The sequence below is a fragment of the Salvelinus namaycush genome, chromosome 16 (genome assembly GCF_016432855.1).
Source record: "Salvelinus namaycush isolate Seneca chromosome 16, SaNama_1.0, whole genome shotgun sequence".
NCBI lineage: Eukaryota > Metazoa > Chordata > Actinopteri > Salmoniformes > Salmonidae > Salvelinus > Salvelinus namaycush.
In genome coordinates this window covers 415,974-435,844 of record NC_052322.1, presented here as the reverse complement: position 1 = coordinate 435,844, position 19,871 = coordinate 415,974, and the positions used below count along the sequence as shown (strand labels likewise).

The 19,871-nt window shown below is 41.8% G+C and overlaps 1 protein-coding gene across 1 annotated transcript in view; it reads left to right on the top strand.

Annotated features, from left to right (window-relative positions):
• The window catches only part of LOC120060835 (rab11 family-interacting protein 3-like), a 108,312-nt gene extending 98,398 nt beyond the window's left edge, over window positions 1-9,914 (top strand). The window contains exons 14-15 of the mRNA XM_039010255.1: window positions 7,366-7,662; window positions 9,645-9,914. Of these exons, the coding sequence (XP_038866183.1) occupies window positions 7,366-7,662; window positions 9,645-9,761 (414 nt within the window). The 3' untranslated portion in view covers window positions 9,762-9,914. The remainder of the gene's footprint in view (window positions 1-7,365; window positions 7,663-9,644) is intronic.
• The last annotated feature ends 9,957 nt before the right edge of the window (window positions 9,915-19,871 follow it).

Below are 19,871 nucleotides of genomic sequence, written 5' to 3'. Positions count from 1 at the left end.
TGGTAACTGTGCCGCTGGCAATAATTTATGTTTTTTTGCAGAGGTTTACTGACACCGTCCATATTCAATGGGTGTTGAGCGTTCGTAAATTCATCCGTTATTTGCACTCTAGCACACTCAGACGAGAGTGCTCTGAAATCGGAGTAAATGGCCAGACTGAATTTAGGAACGCACCCGAAATGGTTACTTGCATAGTGGAGTCTTTTGTTAAGACATGTAGCTAGCTAGGTAAACAATTCACCGTAATCCCACCTAATGACGTTACTAGCCTGCATAAATCTGCAGGTAGCTAACCAACAAGGTTCAATGTTAGCTAACTAACATTAGGCTATAACTAGCCAAGCAAATGTTTCTGAGATAAGAATAATAAGGTCATACACGTAACGTTAGCTAGCGAGCCAGAAAGCTAACGTTAGCTAGCTAACAGTACACTTTAACTTGAAATTAAACCACTTTCTGTCAAAATTAGAAACGTGTAATATCTGAAAATGTAGCTAGCTAGACCATCTTACCCATATACATCATGGATGGAAGCTTCTCCTGTCACGGATGCCATGGTTGCCCTTAGTTTGAAGATGTAATCCGGAGACAGGTGTTTTCTCCATTACCTTAGCTATCATACTCAATTACACTGATTTCAAAACTCGGTGCTCCAGGAAATGTAGAGCAACATATATGCAGTTTACTACGCGATAAAAACATTTTTAAAGCTGCGTTAAGCAGGATTACCTACACATACTGACCAGCTTAAATGGACAGAAGCGTGCTGTATGGCAAACCAATCCAAACTCATCTCTCGGCATATCCAGCCCACTCATTATCTCAGCCAATCATGGCTAGCGGGAAGGTTGCTGACTTTTTCTGTGGCTAAACCAACTAGGCTTGTAATTTAACAATTTTATTTGTATTTACAGATGGCATACACGTTTGTTATTAAGGCACATGAAAGTTCACATGTTCGAGAAGGCATTTCTGCCAAAGAATGCATTTTGATATTTTAAAAAAGTTGTTCAAACAGCTCTCCTGTGAAGTAGTGACCGGCGACATACGCCTAGTTTCCTGAAACGGGTCACAATTGTAACAGACCATTGGAGATGTTGTCTTACTGTGAGGTTATTTTTTATTTATATTTACCCTGACCTCTAATATGACCTTTGACCCTAGACGGCAGTTACCTTCTTGCTTGGTACACCCACTGGAATACGTTTCCATTACGATTTTTTTTTAACACCAACTTGTGTTAATATATTTGTTTGTATGTAGCTGTCAGTGTCATATAGTTCGATACTTGTATCCGCGAAGAATAATAAATTATACCATGGTCAACCATAGACACTGCAGCCCAAAGCTCAGTGAAACCAAGGTAAAAGGCAGTAACTAACGTGTGTGTGATGGCAGTTTCTGCCTTTTTCCTTGGTTTCACTGTAACTTTTTGCAGTTACTGCAAACATGACCCCCCCCCCCATTTTCTCCATAACACAATGGAGTCAGGATTTTTGTCCACATGATAAAGCATGTATAAAAAATGTAAACAATTTTTTTTGAACAAATGCATTTACTGCTCTTTTGCTTGATAGGGCAGAATGTCCAGCATAATATTTAGGCGTCACTGCAGAACACCCGCCATATGCATATACACACATACCCAGCTGTGGGGCTTGCAAGACTCGAATTTCATATACCTTTCAAGACATCAATGTAGCAGTAGAACAAACATATCACAATCATTTGATTTGATATCAGAATATACTTCAAATCAAATAAATAAATGTAAGCTATAGCAGAACATATATTATAATAAATAGGCCTCCTGCCTATGTGATAATATGAAGCGCATATTCAGATTAACTTTACAGAACAAGTTTGTAAAGGAAAAAGATGTTCCTACCTTAGTTTTCCAAAACCTCCCACAACACAGCCATTTCCTTGTGCGTATTCTCCTCCCTATTTCTTGTTTTGCTCCTGGTGTCTGTGACACATTTGTGTCCTTTAGCAATCCATGACCTCATATAGGGGACTGGGTTGAATTTGGTCAGGGGTGGGCCAACAAGGTTCAGAAAGAGTAGCCCTGATATGGTGGAGGTATGCAGAGAGGCACTGGGTCTTCCACCATTCAGTTTGACGCATTGGAAAGAGTTCTCCTGAATCCCTCTCTGGCTGAGTTGTGTGTGTCGTGTCGGCCTGGCTGCTCTGCCATTGCCCTGAACACCCTCGCTTCCCTGGTGACTGCCTTGTGTGCAGTAATAATTGTGCAGTCTCTCTTTTGGAGCTTGAGTGACAATTCTGATAGTTCTGGAAGTCCATCACATATAAGGCCTAGATTGTTAACAAATGCATGCAAGGAAATGCGCATGGCCAGGCCACTACAGCTCTGATGGGTCACGCCGTCGTGGGAAGCATCCTCAGCTTCTGTTGTGAAATACTTGTTAATGCTTGTGAAGAGCCGGGTAATTGTTCCACACAGACTCTCCAGTTCTAAAACTGGATGCCACCCATCTAGTGTCCAAGATCCTGCCGATTTTGCACAGCTGAATGTCTAAACACTCTGTGCACTCCCTCAGCTCCATTAATTTTTTGTTGGATATGCTATAAAGCGCAAATAGCTTGTCCTTTAGTATTTTTAAATGATTGATAGATCCCATCACTTTTACCACATCGCCTACTGCAAGCTCAAGCCTGTGTGCCGAGCAGTGCCAAACAGTTAAATTAGGGAAGAGGGCCTGGAGCCTTGTTGCTACTCCACTCTTGCATCCCAGCATGACAGACGCACCATCACACGTAATTTCAATGAGGGTTTTGGAGAGAAAGTCCTCAGTAAACTTTATACCCTCTAATGCAGATAACAGATTACAGACAATTCCCTCAGCAGATAAATCCTCCAGTTCCACAAGATCAACAAAAATGTTTGCCGGTATATCCATATCTGCCAGCTGAAGTCTGATATATACAATGATGGCACTCTTTTATTCAAACTAGTAGCCTCATCGAGCATTAGGCTGATTTTGGGAGAGAGCTGTACTATTCTTTCAAATCGTTTTTGCTTCATTTCGGATGAAATATGTTGCTGTATGTTGGAGCAAGCAACATTGGAATGGAGAATTCTCCCCATCTCAAGTTAATTTAACTCCTGACAGTCAATTTCTTGCTCAAAACCGTGAGCGGGTCTGTGATGTTTAGCCTCCTTATAAGCTGTTCAAAAGACTAGCTGTAGTGTCTATGTTTTTATTTTGAGCTTTAACTACAACCTGTGTTAAGGTGTCCTCTTTAGACTTGTCTACAATGCGTGTTGCAGCTAAATGGGCCTTGGTTTGGGCATGTTCGGGGCTCTTTGTTACTGTACATTTCACTCACTCTTTTGCTAGTTTCATCCCTCCAGTCTATTCTGGGCCCAAACTCCATACCTTTTTGCATGTTGGACAGCCAAGCTTTGAATTTTACTTGACAAGCCAGGGCTTATAAGTTTGCTTGGTCTTGAACTGAGCCTCTGTCCAAATTGCACCTGTTCCGGGCACTACGTTGGTGGATGCACTGACTCATTAATATACCTACTAGCTAGTGGAGGTGCCAGTGGTGATGCTGAACTGGCAGGATAAGCAGCGCTGCTATCTAAGGCATTGCCATCAGGAGCAGTTTGCTTCTCACTCCTCTCATCCGGCACTGACAGTTCTCTGGCTCGTTTCGGGTTTGATTCACCATATTTTTCATGACGTTTGGACTTGAAAAACTTAATCAAAGTTGATTGCCTTTTCTTATACATTTTTGATTTGGCTCTCCCTCAGTTTCAAATTCAGTAGGGAGACGACTAGCCTAGGCTACGTGACGTGATTACGTAGGGACCTCTTCACCAGCTGACCACCACTGCCAAGATCTGTTTCAAGATCAGTTACTTACCTCGCCGGGCCCGCCCCATAACCAATATGTACAAATAAGAGAGCAGGTTTGAAATCAATGTGGAAGGATTATGTAGCGGGGTAGGTAATTGGCGGCAGAGAAGTCAGGCGCAGGAGAGCAGAACTGGGTAATAACCGGAGATTTAATAAGCAAAACCAACGGCATCCAGAACAACAAGATTAATGGGCACAAAAATAACCCGTCGTGCACTCACGGGGAATGTGCATAAGCACTACAATAAACAATCCCACACAAAGACAATGGGGGGAACAGAGGGTTAAATACACAACAAGAAAATTAGGGAATTGAAACCAGGTGTGTGGAAAAACAAAACAAGACAAAACAAATGGGAAATGAAAAGTGGATCGACGATGGCTAGAAGACCGGCGACGCCGAGCGCCGCTCGAACAAGGAGAGCACCCGACTTCGGCGGAAGTCGTGACAGTACCCTCCCTTGACCGCACGCCAACGCCGGCCTCGAGGACGACCCGGAGGGCGAGTGGAACTCCCGCAGCATTGAAGGGTCCAACACTTCCTCCACCGGAACCCAGCACCTCTCCTCCGGACCGTACCCCTCCCACTCCACAAGGCACTGAAGGCCCCTCGCCCGACGCCTCGAATCCAGTATAGAGCGAACGGAGTACGCCGGGGCCCCCTCGATGTCCAGAGGGGGCGGAGGAACCTCCCGCACCTCAGACTCCTGGAGAGGGCCAACCAGCACCGGCCTAAGGAGAGAGAAACGGCTCTTGAACCGCAGACAGGCAACTAAAACGTCAAAGGCAAAAACGGCAGCCAACAACTTCCCAGACAGACCCTATTATGACTTGTGGGGAGGAGAGGCCAAAGAGACAGCAGATCCTTACTACCTTGAGCAAAAATAACCCGTTGTGCGCTCACGGGGAATGTGCACAATGGAAAATGAAAAGTGGATCGACGATGGCTAGAAGACCGGCGATGCCGAGCGCCGCCCGAACAAGGAGAGGACCCGACTTCGGCGGAAGTCGTGACAGATTAGGATGATTCCACAGAAGGATCACCATGCTTTTACATTTTTTTTTTCTGGGAAGCGGGAGAAATAACCAGGAGTCAACTTTATTTAACTCTGATCACTTTTTTATGTTTACAGTGAACAAATTGTATAAAAAATTATGCCGTGTGAGGTACCGAAGCCGGGCACATAGGCGCCGGAACACACAAGGGCAAGTCTGAGAGGTGCCGACAGGATGCGGCTCTAATTAAGACCTGGTTACGCTAACGTTAGCTAGCTACTGTAGCTAACCAAACAAATATTTAAAATGGCCATCGCTGAATGCCTCTTTATATAACTCGAACTTCCAACATTGATTTGAATCTGAACAGGACATCCATTCCATTTAGCTACTGTTTTGTTGTAGTTCTCCAGTCAAAGATTTAAAGCTGCAATATGTAACTTTTTGGGAGACCCGACCAAATTCATATAGAAATGTGAGTTATAGATCTGTCATTCTAATTAAAAACCAGTCTAAGAAGTGATAGATCTGTTATGTCTGTTATTTGTATGCTTCCCGTTCTTAAGTTTCGTTTTTAGGTTTTGTACACCTGCTTCAAATAAAATGTTTTTGGTTATTGAAAATATATTTGACAGCAGTTTAGGTTGCACAATGGTACACTATATTTGCTTGTTTTGTCACATAAACTGAAATTAGGAAAACTATTCAAATTTTTGCAACGAAGAAAATGGCGGCGTGATTTCTGCATAGTGCATCTTTAAGCAAATTATCACAATCCTAGTAGAAGCAACTTGTAGCTAGTTCATGTTGAAGAACATGGATAAGTTGTTCCTAGGCTAGATCTAATAACTGTATTACATTAACTCAGATGTTAGCCGTATACTACGTACGTGGTTTGAGGAGTTAGCAAGGCAACAATGGTCATCCAGTTCAACATGGGATAACCGGTACCATGAAAGTGGCTCACCTTTTAGACAGGTTCATTTCAATGGCAACGAATCCTTCAGAACTAACCTGCTCCCGCGCAGGCTAACTCCATTTATTCTGAATGAAGTGTCTGAACTGCGAGTTGCGAACCTATTAAATCATATTCCCTCCCTCTCGCAAAGATTGCGTCATCATCCCCTTCATTTGAGGAAGACGACTGATAAAATGTTTCTTTGTGTGTTAAAAAATAGTCATGTTAAAATACCTATTGCATTTTACATTTAGTAATGTCAGAATAGATTTTAAACTTCACGCACAGTAAAACTTGTGTATAACTTAATATAATTATTTTATCGATAGGAATGTGAAAAAAGGTGCTTGTGCATTGATAAGCACACCAAAGACGGCATTAACGATAAGTAATAAAATAAAGACGGCACTTCAACAAGCCTATTTCACACCATAGCCTGCTGAATTTGAAAGATAACTTTTCTTTCATTTTGATTTCGGAACAAATTAAAATGTGGCACAGACCCACCCATTGATTGATGTTTCAGCATTATCTCAATGCACGCAGTTACAAGTGGTCTAGGGCACTGCATCGCAGTGCTAGCTGCGCCACCAGAGTCTCTGGGTTCGCGCCCAGGCTGGGCTGGGTTCGCGCCCAGGCTCTGTCGCAGCCGGCCGCAACCGGGAGGTCCGTGGGGCGACGCACAATTGGCATAGCGTCGTCCGGGTTAGGGAGGGTTTGGCCGGTAGGGGATATCCTTGTCTCAGTATGTAAAAAAAAAAATAATAATAAAAAATGTATGCACTCTACTGTAAGTCGCTCTGGATAAGAGCGTCTGCTAAATGACTAAAATGTAAAATGTAAAATGTAGTTAGCAGCAGGCGGACAAGCAATATCTACCGCCGTAGTACGGATGAAGCCTGAGCTTGAATGTGAAGCTAACTGAAGCTGGCTAGCTTTAGAAAACCCTGAGTAGATCTAGCTTCAGTCGTAGTATACTCCTCTGGCTGATCTGTTGTTATTGTCATCTGTGGAATTCATAATATTGTTGGACAGGTTGAAATGCTCTTTGTATCCAGTGAGCCAGTTCTATTTTTTTCCTACAGTTAACCTGAAGCTTTAACAGAATTTGTGCGCGTGCATGCAAAATGTTAAACATCAAAAACATTGATAACAGAGAATAGGCCTACTTAAACATTTGGAGCATTTTGTTTCTGATAGAGATTATTTTGTGTTTCCATCCCTTACAATCAAAGCATAGTATGCCTGTAACTCAATGCACTGCTTTTTAAATTGAAAAATCTTTCTTTAGGGACAAATTTGAGCAAATTCAAAACATTTGATTTATCGCAATTAACTATAGAAAATCATGTGATTAATCACATTTATTTAAATCGTTTGAGTGCCCTAGTAAAAAAGGATACCTACAATTATTGTTTTTTTCTCATCCATCCCTTCCAACGGTTGGTGACTAGTTGCTCTTGCAGAATAGACTATTGCGGTATCGCTCTCTAACAGCAGTCTGTCTCTCTCCCCTCCCTCAACCAGCTGATTGAGGACCTGCGGAAGCAGCTGGAGCACCTACAGCTGTACAAGCTGGAGGCAGAGGCCAGGAGGGGGCTCTCGCCCAGTGCTGGGCTGCAAGAGTACCAGAGCCGCACCCGTGAGGCCGAGCTGGAGCAGGAGATCCGACGCCTCAAGCAAGACAACCGCAGTCTGAAGGAGCAGAACGACGAGCTAAACTGCCAGATCATCAACCTGAGCATCCAGGGAGCCAAGAACCTGATGACGGCCTCCTTCTCCGAGTCACTGGCGGCCGAGATCAACTCTGTGTCCCGGGGAGAAGTGAGTCACAATATAGATAGTAGACAGCAGATACACATATACAGTGCCTTCAAAAAGTATTCACACCCCTTGACTTTTTCAACATTTTATTGTGTTATAGCCTGAATTTAAAATTGATAACATTTCTATCTTTTTTTGTCACTGGCCTGCACACAATACCCCATAATGTGAACATAGAATTATGTTTTTCAAAAATCTTCTAAATGTATTGCAAGTGACAAGCTGAAATGTCTCGAGCCAATAAGTATTCAACTCCTTTGTTATGGCAAGCCTAAATTAGTTCAGGACAACATATGCTTAACTGACTTGCCTAGTTAAATAAAGGTTGAAGAAAAAAAAAATGCGAAGCCTTCTCTGTATATCTAGTGCCTTCAGAAAGTATTCACACCGCTTGCCTTTTTCCACATTTTGTTTAGTTACAAAGTAGGAATAAAATGGATTTAATTGTCATTTGGTGTCAACAATCTACACAAAATACTCTAATGTCAAAGTGGAAGAAAAATGATAACATTTGTAAAAAATGTAAGAAAAATAAAACACTAATACATCTTGATTAGATAGGTATTCAACCCTCAGTCAATACAACTGTGAGTCTTTCTTGGTAAGAGCTTTCCACACCCGTTATTCTTTTCAACATTTTTCAATGTCTGTCAATTTGGTTATTTATCATTGCTAGCAGATTTAAGTCAAAACAGTAACTCGGCCACTCAGGAACATTCACGGCTTTATTGGTAAGCAACTCCAGTGTACATTTAGCCTTGTGTTTTAGGTTATTGTCCTGCAGAAAGGTGGATTAATCTCCAGATGTCTGGTGTAAAGCGCACAGAAACAGGTTTTCCTCTAGGATTTTGCCTCTGCTTAGCTCCATTAAGTTAATTTTTTTATCCTGAAAAATTCCCCAGTCCTTAATGATTACAAGCACACCCATAAGATGACACAGCCACCACTACGCTTGAAAATATGGAAAGTGGTAGTCAGTAATGTCTTGTGTTGGACACTTTGTATTCTGGATAAAAGTGAATTGCTTGCCACATTATTTGCAGTATTACTTTAGTGCCTCGTTGCAAACCGGATGCATGTTTTGGAATATTTGTATTCTGTACAGGCTTCCTTCTTCCCACTCTGTCAATTAGGTTAGTATTGTGGAGTAACTACAATGTTGCTGATCCATCCTCAGTGTTCTCCTATCACAGCCATTGAACTCTGTAACTGTTTTAAAGTCACCATTGGCCTTGTGGTGTTTCCTTCCTGTCCAGCAACTGAGTTAGGAAGGATGCCTGTATCTTTGTAGTGACTGGGTGTATTGATACACCATCCAAAACGTAATTAATAACTTCACCAAGCTCAAACGGATACTCAATGTCTGCTTCTTTTTTTTTCCCATTTACCAAAAGGTGCTTTTCTTTGTGAGCCACGGAAAACCTCCGTGGTCTTTGTGGTTGAATCTGTGTTTAAAATTCACTGCTTGATTTAGGGACCTAACAGGTAATTGTATGTGTGGGGTACACTATTACAGAGTGAGTCCATGCAACTTATTATGTGACTTGTTAAGAACAAATTCTTATTTTCAATGACGGCCTAGGAACAGTGGGTTAACTACCTTGTTCAGGGGCAGAAAGACAGATTTTTACCTTGTCAGCTCGGAGATTTGATCTTGCAACCTTTTGGTTAATAGTCCAACGTTCTAACCACTAGGCTACCTGCCGCATTGATATACAGGCCATAAATATACTGTATTTCCATGTCCATTTTTATCTCAGTAAGACTAATTTGGATGAATAAAGGTGGAATAAAATACATTTCTTGCAACTTTGGTGCCCATGACGCATCCCCCATCAAAATTCTGAATCTTAAATGCAGATTGTTGAAATCTGTATTGTTCTGTCCTTTTTTTTAACTTCTTAAATAATTGTTCCATGCAAATGAAAAGTTCATATAAGTTACTATCCTTCTAAACATTTCATCTGTTTTGTTGTTTGCAGTTGATGGAAGCCATCCGCAAGCAGGAGGACGTCAACTTCCGACTACAGGACTACATCGACCGCATCATTGTGGCCATCATGGAGTCCAACCCCTCCATGCTTGAGGTCAAGCACTAGAGACGGCCATTTTGGAACAGGGCAGCCTGGCGGTCTCTCCGCCTCACTGGACGGCCATACTGGGAGAGACTGGCTAAACACTTAAAGACTGACTGCTGGGACTGACCACAAATATACAGTACCAGTCAAAAGTTTGGACACACCTACTCATTCAAGGGTTTTTCAAAACTATGAAGTAACACAAATGGAATCATGTCGTATGTAAAAACGTGTTAAACAAATCAAAATATATTTTTGATTCTAGATTCTTCAAAGTAGACACCTTTTGCCTTGATGAAAACTGTGCACACTCTTGGCATTCTCTCAACCACCTTCATGAGGAATGCTTTTCCAACAGTGTTGAAGGAGTACCCGCATATGCTGAGCACTTGTTGGCTGCTTTTCCTTCACTCTGCGGTCCAACTCATCCCAAACCATCTTAATTGGTTTGAGGTTGTGTGATTGTTGATGCATCTGATGCAGCACTCCATCACTCTCCTTCTTTCTCAAATAGCCCTTACACAGCCTGGAGGTGTGTTGGGTTATTGTCCTGTTGAAAAACAAATGATAGTCCCACTAAGCGCAAACCAGATGGGATGGCGTATCGCTGGAGAATGCTGTGGTAGCCATGCTGGTTAAGTGTGCCTTGAATTCTAAATAAATCACTGACTGTCTCCAGCGAAACACCCCCACACCATCAAACCTCCTCCTCCATGCTTCACGGTGGGAACCACATATGTGGAGATCATCCGTTCACCTACTCTGCATCTCACAAAGACACAGCCGTTGGAACTAAAAATCTCCAATTTGGACTCATCAGACCAAATGACAGATTTCCACCTATCTAATTTCCCGAGTGGCACAGCGGTCTACGGCACTGCATCTCAGTGCTAGAGGCGTCACTACAGACCCTGGTTCGATCCCAGGGGTCCCATAGGGTGGTGCACAATTGGCCCAGCGTTGTCCGGTTAGGGGAGTGTTTGGCCGGGGTAGGCCGTCATTGTAAAATAAGAATTTGTTCTTAACTGACTTGCCTAGTTAAATAAAGGTTAAATAAAAAAAGCCAGTTACATCATAGCCCGTAAAGGTTTTTGCGACTGCACTTGAAGAAACTTTCAGAGTTCTTCAGATGTCCCGGATTGACTGACCTTCATGTCCTAAAGTAATGATGGACTGTCATTTCTCTTTGCTTATTTGAGCTGTTCTTGAGCTGTTCTTCTTGCCATAATATGGACTTGGTATTTTGCCAAATAGGGCTATCTTCTGTATGCTACCCCTACCTTGTCACAACACAACTGATTGGCTCAAACGCATTCAGAAGGAAATAAATTCCACAAATTAACTTTTAACATGGCACGCCTGTTAATTGAAATGCATTCCAGGTGACTACCTCATGAAGCTGGTTGAGAGAATGCCAAGAGTATGCATAGCAAAGGCAAAGGGTGGCTACTTTGAAGAATCTCAAATCTATTTGGATTTCTTTAACACTTTTTTGGTTATTACATGATTCCATATGTGTTATTTCATTGTGTTCATGGCTGCACTATTTTTCCAGAAAGTAGAAAGTAGGAAAAATAAAGAAAAAAAATGGAATGAGAAGGTGTGTCCAAACTTTTGACTTGTACTGTGTATATATATATATATATATATATATATACACACAGTTGGAGTCGGAAGTTTACATACACCTTAGCCAATACATTTAAACTCAGTTTTTTTATCATTCCTGACATTTAATTCTAGTATAAATTCCCTATCTTAGGTCAGTTAGGATCACCACTTTGTGTCAGAATAATAGTAGAAAGAATTATTTATTTCAGCTTTTATTTCTTTCATCACATTCCCAGTGGGTCAGAAGTTTACATACACTCAATTAGTATTTGATAGCATTGCGTTTAAATTGTTTAACTTGGGTCAAACGTTTCGGGTAGCCTTCCACAAGCTTCCCACAATAAGTTGGGTACATTTTCTATAGGATTGAGGTCAGGGCTTTGTGATGGCCACTCCAATACCTTGACTTTGTTTTCCTTAAGCCATTTTGCCACAACTTTGGAAGTATGCTTGGGGTCAATGTCCATTTGGAAGACCCATTTGAAAGCTTTAACTTCCTGACTGATGTCTTGAGATGTTGCTTCAATATATCCAGATAATTTCCCCTCATGATGCCATCTATTTTGTGAAGTGCACCAGTCCCTCCTGCAGCAAAGCACCCCCATAACATGATGCTGCCACCCTGCCACAACCGTGCTTCATGGTTGGGATGGTGTTCTTCGGCTTGCAAGCCTCCCCTTTTTTCCTCCAAACATAACTATGGTCATTATGGCCAAACAGTTATATTTTTGTTTCATCAGACTAGAGGACATTTCTCCAAAAAGTATGATCTTTGTCCCCATGTGCAGTTGCAAACCGTAGTCTGGCTTTTTTATTGTGGTTTTGGAGCAGTGGCATCTTCCTTGCTGAGCAGCATTTCAGGTTATGTCGATATAGGACTCATTTTACTGTGGATATAGATACTTTTGTACCTGTTTCCTCCAGCATCTTCACAAGGTCCTTTGCTGTTGTTCTGGGATTGATTTGCACTTTTCGCACCAAAGTACGTTCATCTCTAGGAGACAGAACGCATCTCTTTTCTGAGCGGTGTGATGGCTGCGTGGTCCCATGATGTTTATACTTGCGTACTATTGTTTGTACAGATGAACGTGGTACCTTCAGGCATTTGGAAATTGCTCCTAAGGATGAACCAGACTTGTGGAGGGCTACAATTTTTTTTTCTGAGGTCTTGGCTGATTTCTTTTGATTTTCCCATGATGTCAAGCAAAGAGGCACTGAGTTTGAAGGTAGTCCTTGAAATACATCCACAGGTACACCTCCAATTTATTCAAATGATGTCAATTAGCCTATCAGAAGCTTCTAAAGCCATGACATCATTTTCTGGAATTTTCCAAGCTGTTTAAAGGCACAGTCAACTTAGTGTATGTAAACTTCTGACCCACTGGAATTGTGATACAGTGAATTATAAGTGAAATTATCTGTCTGTAAACAATTGTTGGAACAATTACTTTACAATTACTAACCGACTTGCCAAAACTATAGTTTAACAAGAAATTTGTGGAGTGGTTGAAAAGTTTGTTTTAATGACTCCAAGCTAAGTGTGTGTAAACTTCCGACTTCAACTGTATATATATGTACTGTATATGTATAGCTATTTTAGGTGGGAAAAAACACTGATTACCCTTAAAGAAGATTTTAATGAAAAAAAAATGTTTGTCACTGTTTGTGGCTGTTATCTGAGAAAATAAGGTACGTGGTTTAACGTCCCTGGTATTTGAGCTTTGCTTTGTGTGCTTGTCTGTTCCCCCTGAATACAGTAGGCGTTTGGTTCTGAGGACCTGAGTTTCCCTTGTCTGTGCGAATGTGTTTTCTATGCGGGAACTCTTTCGATAGTTGGACTGCATGGAAGAGCTAGTTAACTTGTTGCTGTCCCCTTAAACATATTTTAGGCAATTAAATCTTATGAGCCTCAATGCTAACATGATTCTAAAACGTATTGTCCTTAAACTACATATCAGCCGATACCATCTTTCACCGTGAGATCAATAAATTAATGAACTCATGGGACGTTTGAGAGCGTTCTCCTGTATTAGACTGAACCGTGTTGAAACCACATTTAAACTGTATGAAGCACTGGTCAGGAGACGAGGTCAGATTAAGTCGACCCTGCCTGCTCTCTTGAATACAGTCTTGTGGTGCCGCCTACTACATTAACTGTGTTTATCCTGATTTGACTTGGATTTTCTTCTCAGTGTGAGTTAAGGCAACCCAGGTAAGGGAGGTCTTAACTCTGTTTTACAATGAAACAGAGTTCTAGGGGGTCAGGTGGGCTAAATACTCCAATAAGAGAACACTATCCCATCACATCACTCCCTCTAATGTAACTTTGGGGTAGTTAAAAACTGATATAGATACTGTACTAAATGATGCTTATACTGACATGAAAGAATTGGATGGTTTAACTTGGACACTAAATCAAATTGATAGAAAATGTTGCTCTGACTAGTTTATATTTTTGTATTTGAGCTGAGTGCACTGGGAAGTGTAGTTCTTTGGCATGTGACTGACCCAACTGATCCTTAGTGGAATCAAGCTGAGTGAAAGCAAAAAGGGAGCCATCTTATCAATTGGGAAGTACATGTCTGGTCTGGTCTGCTTGTTACCCATAATGAGTGACTTACTTTCCATGAAATGTTGATAAAAAAAGCTGAATATATTTGACATTATTGACTTATTGAGGGAATGGAATCGGTTGTACTTTTGCACTCATTTTTTGATTAAGACAAAAAGTATTGTTTGTAAAACAAAATGTAAAAAGTTTATTGTTAAGGAATGTAATCGGAATTTGAAGATATCTTTTGCTTTAAGACCACATGAATTACTTAAGAATGCTAAAATTATTTGAAAACGGACTTGTTGCTTGTGGCTAACGGAAAGTCAGAGGTTAGATCTTGTAACTCTCCCGCAGCTTTTTGATTTAAAGGAGCAGAAAATGTTTAACACTTCGATGAAGCAATAACGTTGTGAAGAACAGTGGGGAGCGATGGACAGACACCACAAACGGACGTCAACAAACGGACAAAACTCTCTTCTTTACTGTAAGAGCCTCGGTTGACTAGGCCCCAATCTGAATCTCTTGAACTTTTAACCACATTTCTGGAAATAAGCAAGAGGAAATGAAAATGGCAGACTATTGATACACATCATCACCGCTGCCTATTCACCAATGCACTCTCTGACACGGTTGAGATACTTGACATATTGAAGGATATTATTGTTGCTGTCTCTTAACTGCTCGAACTGCAGACAACTTGTAGCATTCTGTATCAACCACGCAGCTATACTAAAGACAAATGCAGCCTCCTCCACCTTTCACCTATAAAACTCTTGCTCTGTCACCACGCTCTTCTCCTTCTTTTCAGCACTCCATGAAAAATGGCCTTGGATGTAAATAACTTGAACATGTAAAGTTTTTTTCTAACCTTGTAGATTCTAGGTATTTTTATGTTGTTATTTTATTTTTTGTTCTTCTGCTAAGAAATAATATGAACCCCCCCCCATGGGTAGGTCTTATGTATGCCACTCTAGCATGTAGCATGTACACATAATTTTCTCCCATCTGTGAATCACATTCATACATTTATTCCACATTTCACATTACTTCACACTCTTTGTTAATGATTATTTTCTGTTGTTTCTCTCTAATACAAGTTGTTTTTTAGGGAAAAGTTTGTAAATTGTTTTGGCATTTCTGGATTCACAAGGGATTCTGGTATTTAATGGATTTAATAGTTGAATGCTACTCATGGGGAGAAATTGTTGAATTGAGAGAAATATTTAGATTGAAATTGTTGTCTTGTAATCAAGGTAGCACACAGTACATTTCAAAAGTGTTGCATTGAGCACCCATTGAATTGGCAACACTGACGTGTTTCAGTCTGGTCTGATCAATTCAAAATGGCTTTTTATATGGTGTGGTCATTCCACTTCAGCCCAACTGAAGTGTGATCCACTGTAATACTGACGTTGCAGACAGTGACCTCTTAAAGGTCATTGTAGTTATCAGTGACACATGCCAACTCTGTTATCTCCCCAGCTGAGAACAGGCACTGTACAGAACTACAGATCTCTTCTGTATATCACTTTCTGAATCTTTTAAAGTGATCTTTAGGTTTACCCATCCATATCATATGGAGGTCAGTGGAGTTGCACTACGCTTGTTGCCTGGGGACAGGTAGTGAGGCCTCATAAAGCCCACACGTTATGTCAATCATAAACCAATGCAACTGTCTAATTGGTTCAAGTCATTCTGCCTTTGAGTGTAATTGATAGCTTTCCCCAGCAGATATGAGGCTTATGAGGCTTGAGGCAATCATTTACTACTACAGTACCCAGCAGCCAGTGGTGCATTACTAGGAGGAAACCGTAAGACATACTGTACCCTATGTTACCTGTATACAGCAGCAGGATTACCTTATTGTTTTTGGTATTATTCTTTGTTTCCTTCTTTATTTCAGACTGTCTAGTTCAGACAGCTAGTTGTGAGACTTTGCATAATTGCTAGCTGACTGATTAGACGGAGTCCTGTCCAGGCATTCTGTTTTGCGTGGTTAAACTTGATTCAATAGGATTCTCTTATGCACTTTAAACAAGTTCCAATTTCTTTTAACACTTAAATGTTCAAACTAACAAAATAATTAGTTAAAATGGTCAGAAGTAAAACCTATCAGCTCACACACTCCTTCACTGTAATTTGAAAACATAAACAAAAAAGTTATTAATTGTCATCGCTAAGCCCAATTGTCATTGTTAAGCCCTGAAGATCTGGCCTGATAGTCTTAACACTGTGCCTCTGTCATTCATACTTTTGCCTATTACTAACCTGATGATGAGCCCTGGAAAAGCACTGACCATATGTGACTGTCAGTTTGTTAAATTATAAAAATAGAATATTGTAGAAACAAAAATTGTACAACTGAAGTTTATTCTTACTCCGAAGGATAATGTGTAAATTATGATAACAGTATTGTTCACTGCTGTATATTTTTCAATGAATATCCCCTGAAAGATGCAATCCTTATTATCAGGGGCGCAACTTTCACTGTAGGGGGGCCACCCTGTTTTAAAATTGAATTGTGATACAAAAAGAGACAACAGTGTGCTTTAGGGCCATGATTCGGGTAGTCTGTGTGGAGTGTTTATCTGACTGGATAAAAAATATATATTATATATTATGTCCAACCCTCTTCTAAAACCAAAGTTGCGCCCCTGCTTATTGTTATTGGGGAATTATAATTTCAAGTAATTGTAAAAAGGTCAAAGAAAACAGTGAAGTAAGAAAATAAATCAAATAATAAAATGATATTTTGTTTGATGATCTTGATATTTAGTATAATATTGCTCATCACATTTCCATTTACTACAGTCGTGGCCAAAAGTTTTGAGAATGACACAAATATACATTTTCACAAAGTCTGCTGCCTCAGTTTGTATGATGGCAATTTGCATATACTCCAGAATGTTATGAAGAGTGATCATATGAATTGCAATTAATTGCAAAGTCCCTCTTTGCCATGCAAATTAACTGAATCCCCAAAAAACATTTCCATTGCATTTCAGCCCTGCCACAAAAGGACCAGCTGACATCATGTCAGTGATTCTCTCGTTAACACAGGTGTGAGTGTTGACGAGGACAAGGCTGGAGATAACTCTGTCATGCTGATTGAATTTCGAATAACAGACTGGAAGCTTCAAAAGGAGGGAGGTACTTGGAATCATTGTGCTTCCTCTGTCAATCATGGGTACCTGCAAGGAAACGTGCCGTCATCAATGCTTTGCACAAAAAGGGCTTTACAAATCAAATAAAATTTTATTTGTCACATACACATGGTTAGCAGATATTAATGCGAGTGTAGCGAAATGCTTGTGCTTCTAGTTCTGACAATGCAGTAATAACCAACAAGTAATCTAACCTAACAATTCCACAACTACTACCTTATACACACAAGTGTAAAGGGATAAAGAATATGTACATAAAGATATATGAATGAGTGATGGTACGGAACGGCATAGGCAAGATGCAGTAGATGGTATAGTGTACAGTCTATACATATGAGATGAGTAATGTAGGGTATGTAAACATAAAGTGGCATAGTTTAAAGTGGCTAGTGATGTGTTACATAAAGATGGCAAGATGCAGTGGATGATATACAGTACAGTATATACATATGAGATGAGTAATGTAGGGTATGTAAACATTATATTAAGTGGCATTGTTTAAAGTGGCTAGTGGTACATTTTTACATAATTTCCATCAATTCCCATTATTAAAGTGGCTGGAGTTGAGTCAGTATGTTGGCATCGGCCACTAAATGTTAGTGGTGGCTGTTTAACAGTCTGATGGCCTTGAGATAGAAGCTGTTTTTCAGTCTCTCTGCTTTGATGCACCTGTACTGACCTCGCCTTCTGGATGATAGCGGGGTGAACAGGCAGTGGCTCGGGTGGTTGTTGTCCTTGATGATCTTTATGGCCTTCCTGTGACATCGGGTGGTGTAGGTGTCCTGGAGGGCAGGTAGTTTGCCCCCGGTGATGCGTTGTGCAGACCTCACTACCCTCTGGAGAGCCTTACGGTTGTGGGCGGAGCAGTTGCCGTACCAGGCGGTGATACAGCCCGACAGGATGCTCTCGATTGTGCATCTGTAGAAGTTTGTGAGTGCTTTTGGTGACAAGCCGAATTTCTTCAGCCTCCTGAGGTTGAAGAGGCGCTGCTGCACCTTCTTCACAACGCTGTCTGTGTGGGTGGACCAATTCAGTTTGTCCGTGATGTGTACACCGAGGAACTTAAAACTTTCCACCTTCTCCACTACTGTCCCGTCGATGTGGATAGGGGGGTGCTCCCTCTGCTGTTTCCTGAAGTCCACAATCATCTCCTTTGTTTTGTTGACGTTGAGTGTGAGATTATTTTCCTGACACCACACTCCGAGGGCCCTCACCACCTCCCTGTAGGCCGTCTCGTCGTTGTTGGTAATCAAGCCTACCACTGTAGCGTCGTCCGCAAACTTGATGATTGAGTTGGAGGCGTGCATGGCCACGCAGTCGTGGGTGAACAGGGAGTACAGGAGAGGGCTCAGAACGCACCCTTGTGGGGCCCCAGTGTTGAGGATCAGCGGGGTGGAGATGTTGTTACCTACCCTCACCACCTGGGGGCGGCCCGTCAGGAAGTCCAGGACCCAGTTGCACAGGGCGGGGTCGAGACCCAGGGTCTCGAGCTTGATGACGAGTTTGGAGGGTACTATGGTGTTAAATGCTGAGCTGTAGTCGATGAACAGCATTCTCACATAGGTATTCCTCTTGTCCAGATGGGTTAGGGCAGTGTGCAGTGTGGTTGCGATTGCGTCGTCTGTGGACCTATTGGGTCGGTAAGGAAATTGGAGTGGGTCTAGGGTGTCAGGTAGGGTGGAGGTGATATGGTCCTTGACTAGTCTCTCAAAGCACTTCATGATGACGGAAGTGAGTGCTACGGGGCGGTAGTCGTTTAGCTCAGTTACCTTAGCTTTCTTGGGAACAGGAACAATGGTGGCCCTCTTGAAGCATGTGGGAACAGCAGACTGGGATAAGGATTGATTGAATATGTCCTTAAACACACCAGCCAGCTGGTCTGCGCATGCTCTGAGGACGCGGCTGGGAATGCCGTCTGGGCCTGCAGCCTTGCGAGGGTTAACACGTTTAAATGTTTTACTCACCTCGGCTGCAGTGAAGGAGAGCCCGCAGGTTTTGGTAGCGGGCCGTGTCAGTGGCACTGTATTGTCCTCAAAGCGAGCAAAAAAGTTATTTAGTCTGTCTGGGAGCAAGACATCCTGATCCGCGACGGGGCTGGTTTTCTTTTTGTAATCCGTGATTGACTGTAGACCCTGCCACATACCTCTTGTGTCTGAGCCATTGAATTGCAACTCTACTTTGTCTCTATACTGGGACTTAGCTTGTTTGATTGCCTTGCGGAGGGAATAGCTACACTGTTTGTATTCGGTCATGTTTCCGGTCACCTTGCCCTGGTTAAAAGCAGTGGTTCGCGCTTTCAGTTTCACGCGAATGCCGCCATCAATCCACGGTTTCTGGTTTGGGAATGTTTTAATCGTTGCTGTGGGTACGACATCGTCAATGCACTTTCTAATGAACTCGCTCACCGAATCAGCGTATTCGTCAATGTTGTTGTTGGACGCAATGCGGAACATATCCCAATCCACGTGATCGAAGCAGTCTTGAAGCGTGGAATCAGATTTGTCGGACCAGCGTTGAACAGATCTGAGCGCGGGAGCTTGCTGTTTTAGTTTCTGTTTGTAGGCTGGAAGCAACAAAATGGAGTCGTGGTCACAATCGATATGCTGATAGAATTTAGGGAGTTTTGTTTTCAGATTAGCCTTGTTAAAATCCCCAGCTTCGATGAATGCAGCCTCAGGGTGTGTGGTTTCCAGTTTACAAAGAGTCAGATAAAGTTCGTTCAGGGCCATCGATGTGTCTGCTTGGGGGGGGATATATACGGCTGTGATTATAATCGAAGAGAATTCCCTTGGTAGATAACGC